The sequence below is a fragment of the Lepisosteus oculatus genome, chromosome 8, assembly GCF_040954835.1.
Source record: "Lepisosteus oculatus isolate fLepOcu1 chromosome 8, fLepOcu1.hap2, whole genome shotgun sequence".
Classification (NCBI taxonomy): domain Eukaryota; kingdom Metazoa; phylum Chordata; class Actinopteri; order Semionotiformes; family Lepisosteidae; genus Lepisosteus; species Lepisosteus oculatus.
The window spans coordinates 52107247-52124718 of NC_090703.1; the positions used below are offsets into that span (position 1 = coordinate 52107247).

Sequence of the window (17472 nt, forward strand, 5' to 3'; positions counted from 1 at the left end):
ATTCTGCTGTTTCGTGCACCTTGGCTTTGTCTTGACTGCACCATCCTGTAGCCTGTACCCTTCGGGGGCTGTCTCTAGACGCAGGACTCGAGCTGTGTGCTTTACTTCAGCGAGCAGGGAGCCGTGATTGATTTTGTGGAGTTCAGCGGCTGTTACTTTATCTCATGGAGTATTCAGATCCTATGGTATGCATCAGGTCCTCTACATTAAGCCTATCCCTTGGAGCTTTACAGAGTGAAGGGAGATGCAGTGAAGAAGAGCAAAACTAATTTTCCAGTTAATAACTTTTTTTAGAATATCTAATTTTAATAACTTGGTTTTAAAATGAATTAATTAACAGTTGAAGCTGCAGCATTCTTTCTCAAGGCCATGCTAGTGATGTAATTCTCTGGCTTCATTTTTTACTTGTTTAATTAGTTTTTTTGTGTTTCATCCATGGATAATAATTCTTAATCATGCTTTTAATGCATGGTTTTTATTTTTATTTATTTTTCAGAGACCAGAGAGCAAGCATTTTGTGAAAACAATTTTGGCTGGAAAAGTATTTGTACTCATTACAGTAGAGTGCCAGAGCAGCATACATCCTCTCTAACAGGTTGGTGGGTAACCTTGGTGTCAGGAGTCCATGCCAATAGTTTCAAATTACAGGCACGTTGCTTTTCATGACGTTAATGACCCCGGGTACTGCAATCAGCCTAGATGATGAGGCTTTGTAATATGTTGAAATTAGTATTCGTTGTGTCAGCTCTAAACAATGAATTATTTATGCTTTGCTTAAAGCAAATGCTCCATTCTGTGAGGATGGGAAAGAATGTCGGGGCTAAATGGTGAACAGAGTCATGTTTATAATAAATGCCTTATACACATAAAGAAAAAAATATTGCCTGCCTGCCTTTGGCTGCTAAGAAATGCACTGCATTTTTCCAGCATAGTAGCTGATTTGTTAAAACCATTGCACCTTGCAGACAGTCTCTCAGTCTACAAGCTAGTTTCTTAAATGGTGCTACTGTTTGTACTCTGAAAGATGTCTCCACGCTGATGCTGAGAAAAATTGCAGCTTTGCCACTGTACATTCGTAAGTAATCTGCTCTTTCAAATGCATGCAGATGATTTCCAAAAGAAAAAGTCTTATAGGCACACTGGGAAATGTGAGCAAATGGTATGCATTTACCTTCTATGCTCAGGGGCTGTGATAGCTGCTTATCCTTTTCTTTCTGTGTTCAAGTCTTGGGCTCCTCACATGGTCTCGCTCAGCACTAGGATCTCTCCAAGTCTTGCAGGGAAATGACAGGTGGCTTGATTTTTCAGCTTTGCTGATGAAAGCATTTAAGGCACATGATGACTCTTCCTCTTGCTGTTAAATTAATGCATTAAATATGAGAGACCTGACACCAGCAAATGCCTAACAAGTGGAGCAGGATCAAGTGCTGTAGGACGGGTTGTAAGTCCCAACGTTAAGAGAAGCTCTAACAGTTTTTTGTGAAAAGATCTAAAAATTGTAGGTGAAGCAGAGTTGATGGGTCATTTTCATTTGTTTGGTACGCAGGTGGTTTTGGCAAGTTACAAAGCCACTCTGCAGAGGTTCTGAAAGACCCTTTTCTTTTTTCTTTTTTTTTTCTAAAAATTCTGTCCAATGTGACCCTTATCCAGAGTGGATTAATTGGATTTATATGGGGAGTTGGCATTGGGCACCGGGGATGTGTTAGGGCTGGCACTCTCACACGTGGTTTTACCTTGCTGTTCTCCATGTTCAGCTTCACTGAATCATGTGCATAAAACTGCAAAAAAAGGTCACACTCAAAGCCAGGAATGTGTAACTCCAGTGTGATAAAGTGCGCTCATAGTTATTGAGCACGACCCCTTCCATTTTTAAGCTTTTTGTGCAACTTCAGCCCTTGTTGAAATACTATAATTAACCATTATATGAAATTGTGCAGGGCAGGGGATGACAATAAGCAGAAGAATGTGCTCATCAGGGATGAATTTGAAGGCGGCTTTTAGGTCACAGCGTTGCGGGGTGCTGAATGGGCCATTTGAAAATAGGATGACTGCCTGATTAGCAATTGAGAGAAAGTGGGCACAATTTAGCTGCAACTGCAAAAATGTATATGCTGTATGTCATTTTTTAAATCATCATGTAGACTTAATGACAAAATGTGAGTTTATTTCTTGGTGTTACCAAGTTAAAATGGCAAGAAGAGGTATATCTTTACTCCCCCCCCATGATTAACATGTATTTGCAGCAGTTTTGCTAAATATATCTGTTTTTAACTTCAAATTGGCATTTCTACCATTTTGTATCCGAAAGCAGTTCTTTGAACCTTTTCAGTCTTGACTTCAGTGGTTTAGCCTCCTGCACTTGCTCCTGCAGAGAACTTCCTGTCTCCGGCCTGCTGCCCTTCGTGTTGGCACAGCTGTCTGGCGTCTGAGAGCAAATCCCACTGGCTGCCTCTTCCAAAGGGGCTGTCGCCTGGCACAGGCCCCTTCTCCCTGTGCTGCGCACCTCCATTACGAGTCGCTGAAAAATTTAAGAAGGAAAAAGAAGAAATAGCAGCTGCTGTGACGGGGAACTTAAATGAACCTGACAGACAGCACACAGAGCTGCATTAAGGGCTACACTTTAGAGAATCAGAAAGAGCCCGTCCTCCGATATCATGGAGGACGTCTTCAGAGAAGCAACAAGATCAGATTTATGAACTGGATGTTCTTGCTACACTTGCTTAAAATCGTCAGCCACAATCCAAACTGCTCTCGTTATAGTTCATTAGGCCGATACTATCAGCTTCTACTGAGGTCTCTCTTTTAATGCTGCATTAGTGATCATAATTGAAAACATCAATACAGTGTGGGTGGATGATCCTGTTATGCCCAGCCATTGCTATTCACACACTCTTTGCTTTCCACCAATTGGTACACCAGTTTCCTTTTCTTGCATGCCCTTTATGATTTTTTTTTTCTTTTCAGTGAAATTCAGTACTGTCGAAAGCTGCCAGTTTTTCCTGGCTGCCAAGTTCTAGGATCGGAGATGTAGCTGTAAGTGATTTCCCCAGACCTGCAGACGCGATGCCTGTCAGTGCGCTCTCTCTCTCTCATATGTGCACGTGCATAATACAAGACCCCCTTCCGGCATATGTTCTGCTTTAATACTTGATTTTTTTAATTCTGTTTTTCAAAGCAGCCTTACAAGGTGCCTCATCTTTCCTAAGAACTGCTTTGGCTGCTTGGAACAAAGTACAAGCGATGTCATTAATGTCACAGTGACATTGCGTGTCTTGTGTAACTCGTAACTCACTGCAGGGGGTGGAGGTGTTTTTACACCTCTTCACACAAGACTAGTAAAAAGAAACAGGCTTTAAAAAAGACAACTTGCTCAGTTACATAAAGGAATCTATGTATTGTGGCTGACATTTCAGTTTAAATGGCTCATTTATATTGCACAATTAAAAGCAATATAGAATTTTAAAATTTGAAAGTGCACAAATAAAAAATAAAGAATGTGGGCACAGGAGTGGACAGCAAAAAGCAGAACTTCTGCTGAGGCTGGTTTAGTACTTTCATATTGACAGCATTTTGCAAAACAGCATTGACAGAATCTATTCTAGCAGCTGGGATAGTCTAATAATCGTATATCCCTCTGCATGCACAGGAAATCGTCTTTAGTCTGTGTTACACTGTTCATTTTTTGTGGCAAGATCCATTTTAAGTCTCTGTCAAGAACAGTATCCAAATGCAACCCTTGATCTCAGAAATGAAGCATAAATCTTTTTCTTTATTGAATATAGCTAATGGGGGTGTGAGTATAACACCTCCAGGGACTAATTTAGTTCTCTTACTGTAAAATTTTCATCTGTAACTTTTTTCCCTTGAATAAATAATGCATTCACTTTTAAATGAAATGTCTGTAGAAGCGAGAGTGAGAAGCAGTAATCTCTTTTCAGAAGCCCTTTTATAAGAAAGGTGTGGAACTACAACAGAAGCCACATTAATCTGGCGATTTCATATTGTTGCGTTTTACATATTCAAAACAAGTGTGAGGAGCTCCATGTGGAGGGAAGACAGGGCAGCTTTCTTCAGCAGCTGAAAGGTGCAGGCCTGCATTTGTGTGAAGTGACTTGACATCACGAGCGAGTGACCAGAGTGTCTGCTTTCAGCTGCCTTTTTCATTCAGAGGGGTCTGGAGAGAAAATCAGTCTTCTTTATTTTCATTCTGTTTTATAAATATTAGCAGTGCCACACAATGGACTGTACGCTCCGGTGTAGCCTGCTGTACCGCTTGTATTTCCTGCATGCAGATGTGCGGCGTGTTGTGAATGTGTATGTTAGTGTCGTCAAGATGATTTATAGTTGCCAGTGCTGCAGACCTGCCAGGCTGCTCAGATTTTGGTTGCTGTCAAAGACTTTCTTTTTCCCTATTTTTGAAATCTGAGAAATCTCAGACTCATCACTTTGTTTTACTCTGTGAATGTGGCTGGCTTGTTGGAGGGACACTCCTGCTGACTTGATGTTCAGAAACTGTAAGTTATGAACCCCATGTGATCCTCAGAGAATGAAAGCTCTTGGAGACTTAGGGTTGAGAACATACCGGAGGAGCCCACAGCCCGTGCCACAGGCGTTTGTCAATTTTACCAGTGATTCCCTTATAATTTATGCAAATTTTTACTTTTGACTAGTGCCTTATGTAAACTTTTCATGGAGTTTATTTTATCACAAAGTCTTCATGTCAGGAAAGGACCCAATTAGACCCTCCAGTCCAGATTTGCCTTCAAATTCTTTTGAATGTTCTGCCGGGGGCGAATGAAAAAGCAGATGTCATTTTTCCTGTTCAGACATACGCAGGATGGAAACGGCACATTGTGTTTCACTGCTGAATGATTTGCAATAGTTATTTCAAGTTCCTTCTTTCTGAAGAGTCACTGATTTAGGGATGCCTTCTGAACCATTTTATAGGAGAAATTCCATTATCTTAGCAATTTGATTTCACCAGCCCCTGGTCCCAGGTGGTTGGATTTTATAGGTTTGTGATGCTGTAGAAAGTAATAAAGGCTGTGCATTTTCAATTTACATCTTTCCTATGCAGAGCCAAAACCTGGTACTGGTAGGCATCCCTCACTGGAAATAATAGAGGTAGCAGACTGAATGTGGATATGGACCCCCTCTTGATCTCTTCAAGTGTGTGTTCTTTCTCAGCCCCACATAAAATACCTGAAACTTTCTTAAATTATAAGAATTCAAATTATATGTTTTTGTGCGTCACTGGCAATGACTGATTCTCAAAGGTCAATCACTAATAAATGTTTAAAGCTTTGTTTCTAAGCATTGTCATTTCAACGCCATGTCAAAACCTTTCCAGTTTCCAGTGTTCACCCGGGCTAGGAGCAAAGCCTTCCTAACCCGGTACAGGGCCATGTGGGACAGCACTGCAGGAACCCGTCTTCCTCTAGAAAGGATACGCCATTGCGTTTTAGTCATTTTAATACCTTCATAGAAATAATAAACTTAACCTTTCTTTTGATTTCTGTTTGCTTATTTCATACACTGGTGTTATCCAGTGCCAGCTCAAATAGGGTGTTTTTGCAATGCCTGTTTGTTTTTTTAAGACAGGCTTATCATTGCCTCATGACATTTTCAAGTATAGTCGCTTGCTTTCTGATCACTGTCTTTGATCTCAGTCAACACCACGTACTTTATGGTGGTTAATCACACTTGTTTTTGTAAGTACAGTACTCAGTTTTATATAAATATCTGCTTTCTACCCACCTACTATCAATTTATCTGTCTATGCACATAAACCGACTTTTGTGAAGATAAGAATGCCAGTGTAACTCAAAACATTTGTAAGTAAAAAGCAATTATTAGAGATAGCAATTCTGCATGCCAGTCTAATAGATGAGTCCCACAAGAAAATTCAATTACAAGGCTTTTTTTTCCCCACAGTAAACTAAATTGCTTGTTATTTTGTGCTGTTAACTTTATTTCTCGTCTTTCCTTGTGAGTGTCAGGTCTAGCTCAAGCCCATCAGTTAGAGCAATAGCAGCATTTGCCAAAGTGCGAGACGCAAAAGGACTTTCAGGAGCAAAAAATGAATCACATTTGTTTCCCTTCCTGCTAGAGAATTAATAACAATGTCAATAATTAATGCAGGTAACATCCCAAGTAATGAAACATTATGGCAATTATATTAAACTGGTATCTAGGCATAGGATATGCTGCATTTGCTTTGTTAGAGACAATCATGCTGACACAAGTTTAAGAAAAAACTGTAGAATTGCTTTGATGTCGCTGACGTTGACAGATGAGGAAAGTTATGTTTCTTTGTACATGCGGGACTGGTGACACTTAAAAGTACTTGTGGCAGCAGACTGTGTTAGAAAAAATCCTGCAGAAGTTATTGGTTGGGGCCACACTGGCCAATCTGGGGTTCTAGTGCCGCACTTGTACCTTAACGTGCCCTTCCTCAGCTTAGAGGCGCTGTTGCCATGACAGTGACAGATGAGCATAATCACATGCAGTGCGAAAGGCCCTTTGGAGTGCGCTTCTTCACCTGTGAAGTGGCACCTGGTTACTCTGCTCAATTAATGACATCTCTGGACATCTCAAGGCCATTGTACTTCTGAACTCTTCGTTTTCCTTCTTTTGTGCTTTCCTTGTATACGCTTATATACATTTGCTTTGCCCTTGTTTTCAGGCAGTCTTTCATTTATTCAATTTGTAGAATAAATATTGATTATTAAACTACACCTTTTTGAGTTTTATTGAACTTCTCCTGGTGGGGTGTGTGTTGGTGCAGCCACAAATGCTCTCTGTTTCCAGGAAGCAGATGCCAAAAGAAACAAATTGTGCTCAGTTGGTTGTAACTCTAACCATGTTTTGCTTACTGCAGTGTTGTGTCAATATCACTTACTTTTTTTGCTGTTTAAACTGTTAACTGGAGGTTTCTCCATGAATGGGAAATTTCACCCTTGCCAAGTTTTTATTGTAGCAGTGCTCTCTTCATTAGAAGTAAGACTAGCACATACAGTACATTGTTTATCAGTATCAGGCCTTGAATAAAAAAACACCTATTATTTGAACACTATTAATCAGGTTTTTATCTAAAAGTAATCCTTTGATATCTACACAAAGCATTTAGTATTAGTATTTTACATCTTCTGCAGAGTTGCACTACACAGGTAAGGATAAATGTATTGGGATACCTGACAGTACATTTGAAACACAAGAGATCTGATGTGTCCTATGAGATTATTTTTGAAGAAAAACATGCATCTTTCCATTAATAAATGGCATTGTTTACAGGAAGAATTTCTGGTATGTACAGATTATTGGCATGCCCGCAATCAACCTGTCAAGTAGTTTGCAACAAGGTACAGAAATTGCTGCCAAAAAAATAGCAAAGTATGTGAACCTTTTGAAAATCATTCCTGTGCAACATATAATCACCCTTGTCATGATGTGGACTCCTGGTGGCTGTCAGCTGTTGGAATCGGTCCTGACAACACGATGCCAAGGAATCTGGGAGCCGAGGGCTGCGTGCTGCCGTGTGCACAGCTGTCTGTCAGGCTTTCAGGGGCCTCGACACAGGTCACCCTTGGGCGCCGAGGCGGGTTACATTGGAAAAGGAGAGGCACCTATAAGCAGCACTTTCAGTCTTCCATTTGGGGTAGGGAGAGAGGTCCTGTAGTATTTAAGTCAAAAAAGTTCAATTAAACTACTTTTTACCAAAAAATATTCTACCGATTTTAAGTAACAGTTAAAAAAATGTTATCCTTTGTGGATTGGAACAGAATGTTGTCTGGGTTCTAATGGTTTTGGAGTGAGACTCTGATGCGACGTGTTCCAAACATGCACATTACCAATGCAACAGTAATGTCTCTGAGATTTGCCATGCAAAAGGGAGTGTAAATCTTCTCATGCTTCTGAGACATGCAGCATAACTGAAACTAACACGTTTTGTGCACACTACCAACTACAGGAGTTGTATATTTGTGACCTCTCAGATGCCACTGCTAAAAAGTTTTTGTAGTCGCTCTACACATGATGTTTAGGGCAAAAGAACACACGGAAAATGTTTGGTTCATGCTGAAGTGACACTTTCATACAGACAATTAACAGGGGGTTTCTGAGAATCCAGTGCCATTACCAAGGGCAGTGGGCTTAGGGTGACAATATTAACAGTGCTGTGCCATTGATCAGATTTGTTCCCTTAAAAAGCTGGGAGGGAATTTTCCTTGAAATAGATTTAGGACTGAATTCATTGGCAGCTCTCATTTCCTGGAAAGCTGTACTATAAAATGATTTTGGGCACAATGACAGGCAAACTGATGACACTGACCTTTCTAGATTTTCTTTTAAAGGAACTGCAGTATGTTTGCTTCCTGCTGTCCATCTGTTGTGCTCTCCTTCTAATTAAATTCTTTCATGACCCAACACTCACTCGTCTTTCTATTGCCAATAATTATAGTTGGGTCGGTATAGTCTCATAGGCTGAGGGCTGAGACAGTTACAGGATACGATGATAAAGTTTTTAGTCGAGCAGCTTAGGTGCTGTTCAGCCCTTCAGATAACAAATGTATTTTATTTCTCCAGACATTTTGACTCCATGTGGTTTGCTGCAGAAGGGTTTGGAGCAAGAGAAAAAAAAATATACTCAAATTATTTCTCCCTATAGGTTCAGTACAAAAACACTGTCTGAACAATGTGGAGGACTGGGAAAACAATCTTTGTTTTTGCTGCTGTTCATCTAGGGAACATAATAAAATAAAAAAGCAAATGACCTTTTCCCTTTCTTGTTCCCCTTCCTGTTCTCCTGAAGGAATGTACAACAGGGTACGTTACATATGTACCTTTTTTAAATACTGTTTTTACAGATACAAATAGTCCAGTGCACACTAGCTCTCCTGGCCTTATCACCTTTGCCTCCACACAGTGTGAGGGCATGACAGATTCACAGGAGTGCATGATTCACCATTTACATAATGAATGTCTTGCTTGTCTTGTTTTATGCAAGTCGCCTGTGTCTATAGCAGTGCTGCGAACAATGAGTGAGAGTGGATGAGTGGAAGTGGAGCGCTGTGTTCTACACTCACGCTGCCATTGTGACATCGGTGACCATGGTAACCAGCATCCTTGAGGAGCGAAGGACGTCACCGCTCTCTTAGAGGCGCGAGCCCTGGGATACAGATCTAGTGGGAAGCCACTGACCTGGCAGTCAACTTTTCTTGTGGTTTTGAGGTTTGAATCGCAGCCTGATGGTGAGAGCTTGCTGAGCCATCACCGGCATCGCCCTTTGCCACCCTGAGCTGCGCCCCTCTTTGCTCAGTTTCACTCTTGAAGTGTTAAAGGCACATTTTGTCATGGTGCTGCTCCGCATTCCCGATACTAAATCATATAAGGCCCCGGAGATAACCCCTGCGGGAATCAAAGCAGAAAGAAGTAAATCAAGGGCGAACAATATAAATCACAGGCTGGTTAAAGTTTGTAAGATTAATCCGGCTCTCCGTAATGTGAGCTATATTCCGTCTCTGACATGCTGTGATATCTTTGGTATTTTCTGCTTTTATCCTGTCTCTGCTTGGGCAAGATGAATGGGCTCAGATTGCCAGATTTCTTATCAGCCTCACAGCAATGTGATCCCCTTGATTGCTTTTGATAGGGCTTTGTTTCTCCTGGGCAGGGATTCTGCTTGATTATATTTCAGCTGGCTGGTCCTGTATTTTTGGGGATTGCCACCTTGCGTCGTCCGTGGGCACCCATCCCTGTCACTGGGAGAGAAAGGGCTAAGCTCCTGGGTTTGTGCCCCCATGGATTCCTGGGTTTAGTTGTTCAAATCTTCTTCTCTATAACCATACAAACACATTCTGGTTTGTCTGCAGGTGTTGCATCCAGTGAGATTCTGCTTCGGTTCCGAGATGAGCTGGGATTCTCATAGTCATTCTCCAGGGGGTCCAGTTTTTAGGAGTCTAAATTGCTTTTTTAAGCAAAACAAGGTTTTTAATTAATTTTGATTTCAATGGAAGGGCTTTCAAACCATTTTTTTCCCCTCATTTTTAACTACAGGTAAATGTCAATTGACTTGCCTAAACCTTTTTTCAATTGGCGGTCAGTCTGCTTTCTTCAAGCTGATTGTTTATTTACTGATTGATCATTTATTTTCTTATTTTCATTTATTTCTTTCTCTCCAGTGCTAAGTCTCAGCAGTCATTGCAGCTACTAAAACTGTAAAAGGTTGGACCTGTAAAATACCACCTGCTTCAGTATGTTTAAATGGGTAAACTGTGGAATAGTAAAAAATGCCTCTTTTTGTCTTCCAGTGCCTGTTCTCTTTATGTATCTGGCTTTGTATTAGACACCCTTTTCATGTGTATTTAATCGGCGTAAACTGGAGTCAATGGGCAGAACAAATCTGGATCTGTGAAAGCCGTTAATCAGCTGTGACAGTGCTAAGGAAGAGCTCTGCTGGGCAGAAGAAGACAGAACTTGATCAGAAGGGTTAAAAGCTGTAGTGATACAATCTTATCTGCAAGAGCACAGCATCCTACCTCCAGAATCAAGCTGAGAATAACTGAGAAAAAGAAGCGATGGAAAGAAACTCTGTTCCTGTAGACAGTTTGTGTTTCATCTTTGTAGTTTGCACAGTGCCTCTTTCCCGTTTTGTGTGATTTTCTTTCCATGTGTGTTCAGATTTGTCAGTGGTTGACACTTTAAGTAACTAAAGGCATTTGTTGGATCGTGAAAATCCCCCAAAACATAATCTGGCATTTAAAGTATCACAGAAAACCATAAAAATACAATCTTGCATTTAGTTGTTCTTAGGAAAACCCTAAAAACACAGTCTGGCATTTAATAGATTGTAGAAAAGCCTCCAAAAGAACTTTTTTTGTAGGGGCCTTGCTTCAGCTGTCCTTTAATGGGAACCAGGTTGCCGTGAGACATTGTTCCAGGGCACTGTAATGTGTACCATGAGGTACTGATGTAACCAGGGATGCCTTCATAGCAGCTTTTGTCAGTTCAAATTTCCACATCTTCTTACAGCAAGGAAAAAAAAAAGATTCAAAGAGAGTATGATTGAGGCGTCTTTTATTTTTAATTTTGTTTTAATGATTCACCTTGTTAATACTGGGTGGAAACGTGCTGCTTTCCAGCAGGGCCTTTGCGCAGTGTTTATGGAAAGTAACGCTTAGGAAATGACAATGAAATGAAAAATCACAACAGTCAGAAGAGGAAGGAAAAACAGCAGCAGGAGTGATAAATCATTTTGCATGACATACTGGGAGTTCTACATTGTCCATCTGTCAATACAGCAAGCAAATTGTTGTTTTTTTTAAACAGAGTAGGAAAAGATTAAGAAATAAAGCACAATGAGCGACTTCGTCTCTGAAGTCACAGGGTTCAAATCATTTTAAATAATGCGAGTGAGCGCATGTGAGGAATGGGATTTTTATGAGTCTCTCAGCTGCCTGCCTGTTTAGAATAAGAGACGGGCAGTAAGTGCTGTTGCCAGTGGGTTTGCTATTACTGCTCTTGCTGTAAAGTAAATTGAACAGCACAGCAGCAGTATTCTTAGCCAGGCCTGAGAACAGGCTTTCTACACACCTCTCGCCATCTCAGTGCACCTAAGTGCTTTTTATTCAGTAGGAAGCAATTTAGCTGGCTACAGCAGACTATATTATCTTGGCTAGCAGGTCTCTGCATCCTGGCTTCTTTTTTCTGCCAGCTTGTATTTACTGCCAGGCTGTCCTTTCCTTTGTGGCCTGCAAAAGGGCTGTGCAGAGATTCTGTGTGGCGTGTGCTGCTGTGTCCTTTGCTCTTAGCCCTCTGATTGCACGAAATTGGCCTGTGTCCATTCTTTTCGTTATTGCCGCTAAATTCTTATTCATTAAATTGTAATTTTTTAACCTTTTCGTGTGAGTAATGGACTTTCCATTTAGGCTTCCATAATCAAATATTATTCTAGCCTGAGGAGTTTTTCCATTTTTGTTAAAGGAGCACTTTAATAAAGATAGTACATGCACGGGCATTTTCAGTCTAAACGCCCAGTCACTTTGCACCACCGTTAAGTAGCTTTTAATTTCATCATGGAATTCATCTGTATTTTATCTTTCTGCACCAGAACAGGTTCAGGACTGATTGCTCACACTTCTTGCTCACTATTTTTTGGGCCCCTAATCATTCAGTTCTGGCTACAGAAATAAAGCTGAACCTGGCATTGTGCGTGATGGGGTCTTCTTCTGGAAATGCGTGTCGCAGTCGCTGGCATGTGTTTTTGAGGATTGGTTTCATTTGTGGTTTAAGTGGTAAGAAAATGGATGGATAGATGGTTTCATTTGACTTCATGAGATCCCCCTTTTTTCTTAATATTTCATATCATACTTTAAGCTTCTTTGCCCAAGACCAGGCACAGTGTTTTAATCAGCATTCTAAATTACATTTGTTTTTTTTTCTTCTGAAAAACACTGAGAGTCCATTAAGCCCATCATGACATGTAGGGAACGTTCGAATGTAATCACCCACGTACTCAATTTTAATAACCTCCGCAAATGGAGCTCACATTAAAAAGAGGTTCTCAATGTTGTGTGTGCGGTCTTTAATGATATTTTGGATTCTGTCTTTGCGGTTTATGCCTTTTGCTTTGGGGCCCTCTGGCACTTACAGAATCTCATCATTCTAAAGGAAGAAAATTTCATCGATGATATCTGAGAAGCAAACTATTAGATTTTTTAAAAAATTGTCATTGAAAGGCGCAGGGCGCTGCGGGGCGTTCAGAGATGTTGCACATGTGACTTCAGGGAGCTGGCTGGCTCCTCAGTGTGCTCTCCTTTACATCTGAGATCTGCCCCCACTCTAAGTAAACAAAGACCTCTGACAGTTGACATGAAAGACTCTCATCAAAGAAATAGCTGAAAAGCAATTCCTTGCCTTCTAATGGATTGTATGCACTGTAATCTTCCTGGTGCATTTTTGCCTTAAAGAGTATGACTTTGACGATAACATTTATTTCCTATTGTGTCTTTCATCCCGAGTGCCTCAAGGCATGACAGTCACATAGGATGTCAGTATGTTGGGTGAAGAATAACATTAAACACGAAGCATATCAGAATATAGAAAATGTCTTGGGTAAAGCCAGACATCTGATAAAATAGTTTGGAACTAGAATGCTATCTGTAGTCATAAGGTCATGTTCTGTACTACTTGCATGAATTAAACTGATTGATTGTTCTCTCTGATTTCATATTACAGTGGTCACTATCACTGCATGTAATGGAGGACAGAGTGTCCAGGTCACACACTTGACTATGCCTTACTGTACATTGCTCCATTGAATCCTGTTAAATTTGACTTCCACTTGTCAAAAGCATGTACAGACAGTAAAATGACCTCACACCATGCAGGCACCCATATGTTTCATAAAGCCTCTACTACAGTGTTCCAATTAAATAATTGTGTCTGACTGAAAAAATGTTGATAAAATCTTTGGCATTCAGTGAAAAATATAGCAAGCATAAATATTGTGGTTAACAAAATTAATCAGCAATGACAGCATGATTGCCTAGATGTGTTTAGTTTCCATGGCATTAGCCCCTGTTGGATGACACTGCGCATCCCACTACCAACTCTTCAGGAAAAGAGATAAGCTGAATCCTAAATGAAGGTTTTTCAAAGAATCCAGTCAATTCAAGAATGGGCGATTTACTGAAGCCATCTGAAAATGAAGCGTACCACAGCAGTGCCCCACTCAGGATCTGAACCAGTGACCCTGCAGCCCTGATGACTCCTCCCAGAGTCTTCAGCTCAATGATATGTTTGTGCAACCTTCTGCTGAAATAAATATCCCCAGCCCTGCTCTGGGAGCCCTCCTTTCTCGTGAGCAGGTGTCTCGCTGTGGGTAGTGTGAGAAAGATAATGGATGACAGTCATGGCCTGGTAACAGCAAGGGAGTTACGTTGCTGAAAGTTGCAGTTTTTTAGGAATTCAAAGCAGTACATTCATAAAATTGTTACAAGTTTTCCCCGGCTTATTGGTCACCTGATACTGTTGTGTGCAGGAAGATGTGCAGTTTATATGTCATCTGGGAAGGCCTGTGTTTATGTAGATGTTCAGGAATGTGTCTCAAATGTCCAGTGCTGGCCTGTTTCCAAAGTAAACTCACTGCACACTGAGCATTGACATCAGTGACAGGAGTCAAGCCAGTCAGGGCAGACCCACCAGTTGCTAGAAGGTCAGGGAAAAGTCTTGTAATTACTTTATTGGCTTTTTAAGCACTGGCTTATAGCCTTGAATTGCATCTTAATGTTTTTTTTTTAAGATTAAAGAAAGGACATTCAATAAGCACTAGTTAAATTATTAAGTGAATGTACCTCATTTTTTAGTAATCTGTCTTCACTTGTTTTTAGCATTTTACACATTCATTATGCAGTGTAAACAAAAGCTTTTATGTGAAGAGCACTGTGGTAGATCAGAGCAATGCCTCTTCAAGTGAACGGGGTAAAAAATGGTTACGATGCTGCCACTTCTATGGAGTGTTTCTCTGAATTGTAAAATGTGAAAAGGTCTGTAGTATTTACTGAAATTTACTGACTCAGCCAAGGAAGAGACCTGTCTCTGTAGAATATGGCTCCTTAGTTTAGACCCCCCTCAGAAAGTGTAAGGGGAGCGAATCTCCCAACCTACTGTGAAGCAGAAAGTGAGAGAGTGTGACAAGCCAAAATTGTTCCCCACCTACCCCTAGGTAGACTCATAACTGACTTTGCTTGTGGTTTATCAAAATTAGTCTTAATCATCAGATGTGTGGCTGTGCTAATTGAATAATCCAAAACACAGTAAACAGGGGAATAGGTCACAGAGGACTGCAGTGGAGAAGGCAAACCTAACTGTGAGCAAAGGAATTATAATGATCTTGGGTCACAAATGGAGTAAAGGTCACCTTCACAGGGTCAGGTCAACAGATAGAGAAGGAGAATTGTTGCAGCAGTAAGGGAGAGGTGTCTTTGAGGGCCCAGTGTTTATTGATTTTTTTTTGTGCTTGGCTGCAGAGAACAAGGCAATATGGCAACATGTAGTTCAGGTGGGGAGCTGCATCAGCATGCGTAGGCCGCAAAAGAACAAGTAATAGGTTTATTCCATGCTGAAAAGAGAAGAAGGAAAACACAACATTTCGGCTGTGGAGCCTGCTCACACCTGAAGAAGGCTCCACAGCCGAAACGTTGTGTTTCCTTTCTTCTCTTTTCAGCATGGAATAAACCTTTACTTGTTCAATATAGCAATATGCCTCATATGCTCATATGAATGTAATGGGGACAACAGCAACAGCATTTATACGTAGTATCAGAATAAGTCAAAAATTCAATACAAGTACAGAGATTAGCATGCTCCATGTAATTCAAATTTATCTTCACTCAGTTACTTAGTAGGTTTCTGACTCTTGCCAGTCTTTGCTGAAACATGAGAGAAGCCTGACTTCCCTTACTGTCATTGTACTCATACTATGTGCTTGTGCATGCTCTTGGTTTTTGTAATGATATTGATTAGTGGTTCATCTTTTTTTATGATTAATGTCTGCATTATGCTGTAGGTTGCAGAACAGGCAGGGTTTAAAGAATAAATTATATTACATCTGAATGCCTGGAACAATAACACTGAAATATCTAGCTTCTTTGAGGTAAACCACCTTTATTTTCATTTTAACACCTGTTGGGAGTGTTAGTGTGAAAAGTCAGAGCCTTCAGCATTTTGGAAGGTGGCATTTGCTGTTGATTTGTAGACAGCTGGCTCTTACAATTAAAGACAAGCAGCTCAGTAAATGTCATCTTGAACTGCAAGCAAGTGGGCAGACGAGGAATTTAAGCTGTGCTAGAACCAGGACTTTAAAAGGAGTTCCTTTTCTTCCTTGCTGATGCAGATTTAGAAGCAGAAATCAGAGGGACTAGCGATCTGAATACCACTGCAGAGAAAGCACAGGGCGCAGAGCATTTGACAAAGTCAACAGGTCTTGTCATTGCATTCCCTCAGGGGCTCATGTTCCAGTTTTTTGTTTGTCTCATATTTTGTTTTTTTAAGATGCAGTTTGTCTGCCCGTTTACTTAGATCTTTTTTCCTTCTACCCCTTCTTATATCCTGTGTTTAATAATAATATACACCACTGTGCAAAAATCTTGGACATCATGTGTTGTGAGTATTAACAATTAAACAAGACCCCACTAATGTTTTCTCATATTATTAAATACATTTTATTGTGCTTAAAGCTCAATACATAACCAGAGAATCGTGTTTCTCTGTGTTGAAGGGAAAACACTGAAGTGCAACACAATGTCAAGCTTGCACGGAAGTGTAGATGTCTACACGGATAGTTCTTGGTAATATGTTATAGAAGCTCTAAAAACACAATCTATAATCTATACATCAGATTATTTTTCTTCGTCCTTGAACTGGGAATCGGATTTATGATTTGAGATTCCAAACAGCATAGGTTTTAAGTTTCCTGTATATTGTTGGATGAAAAGGAAATAAATATTTAATTGCCGTTGTAACAGGACTGCCTTTTGGAGACACCAGGAGCGGAGGTCTTGCACACAGCCTTGCTGCTAATGATGTTCAAGGACTACAGAGCGGGCAGAGCAGGAGGTAAGGAACTCACTGCAGCTGGTTACCGGATTGTGTTTTGGGTTCTAGGCTTGTTCAGCATGAAATTATCAAAAGGTGGTGCATCGCTGTGGCCCGTGTTTGAGAGGAAATCAGGTTCCTGGGGTGTTAAAGGGATTATCTTGGATTCTGCTTCCCTTCACTCAAGGTTGTCTCTGCCTTTCTAAACTGGTAACTCGGTTTTAAAAGCTCCTCAATCCCATCCCTAACCTCAGCCCACACACAGCTCCCAGCATCGACCAGGTATTGAAAGGCAGTTATGGTGCCCTTGAAGATTTTAACTTACTTTTCTCCTTTGACTTTATTCTTTCTTTTTTTATTACCCGATCTTTTGTAGCACACTGCAAGCTGCCAAGGTTTGTAGCGAATGTGCTCCTCATTTGTAACAGCTGTCAAGTCTCTTCACCTTGTGGTGGTTAAAATCACCCAAAAGGAGGAAGGACCTCAGTCTCTGCAGAGACGCTCTCTTGCTCACACACACAGATGGAAACTCCTTGGGCTTACAGATTCACTCAGGGCTACGTTGCTGAGGGAAATGTGCATCTTCAGGGTCATACAGTCAGGTGAACAGGCTCTTCACTATGACTGCACACAGTAAAAAATAATTGCCTAGAATTAGTATGTGTGGCATAGAAAGCTATAAATACAGATATTTCTCTAGGTATCTGTCCATGTCACACCGGTCTAGACATTGAACTAGTTGTAGATTAAAACAGCTTTGTGTTGTGTGAAGTTATTTAGACCACCTATTTTTTTAAATAAAAATCTGCTACTAGAAAGTAAAAGAAGTGTGACTTCACTGAAAATGTCATAATAGTTCAACAATTTGCAAGGCTTTAC

General features: G+C 40.6%; 1 protein-coding gene across 7 annotated transcripts in view; it reads left to right on the plus strand.

Moving 5' to 3' along the window:
- enox2 (ecto-NOX disulfide-thiol exchanger 2) overlaps positions 1-17472 on the plus strand; it is a 187275-nt gene that overhangs the window by 42077 nt on the left and 127726 nt on the right. For all 7 annotated transcript variants that reach the window (XR_011190298.1, XR_011190299.1, XM_069193814.1 and 4 more), the window contains exon 2: positions 16524-16614. Coding sequence is in view for 5 of the 7 variants with exons in the window: in XM_069193814.1 (XP_069049915.1) it covers positions 16578-16614 (37 nt within the window). In the remaining 2 variants the exon portion in view is untranslated. The remainder of the gene's footprint in view (positions 1-16523; positions 16615-17472) is intronic.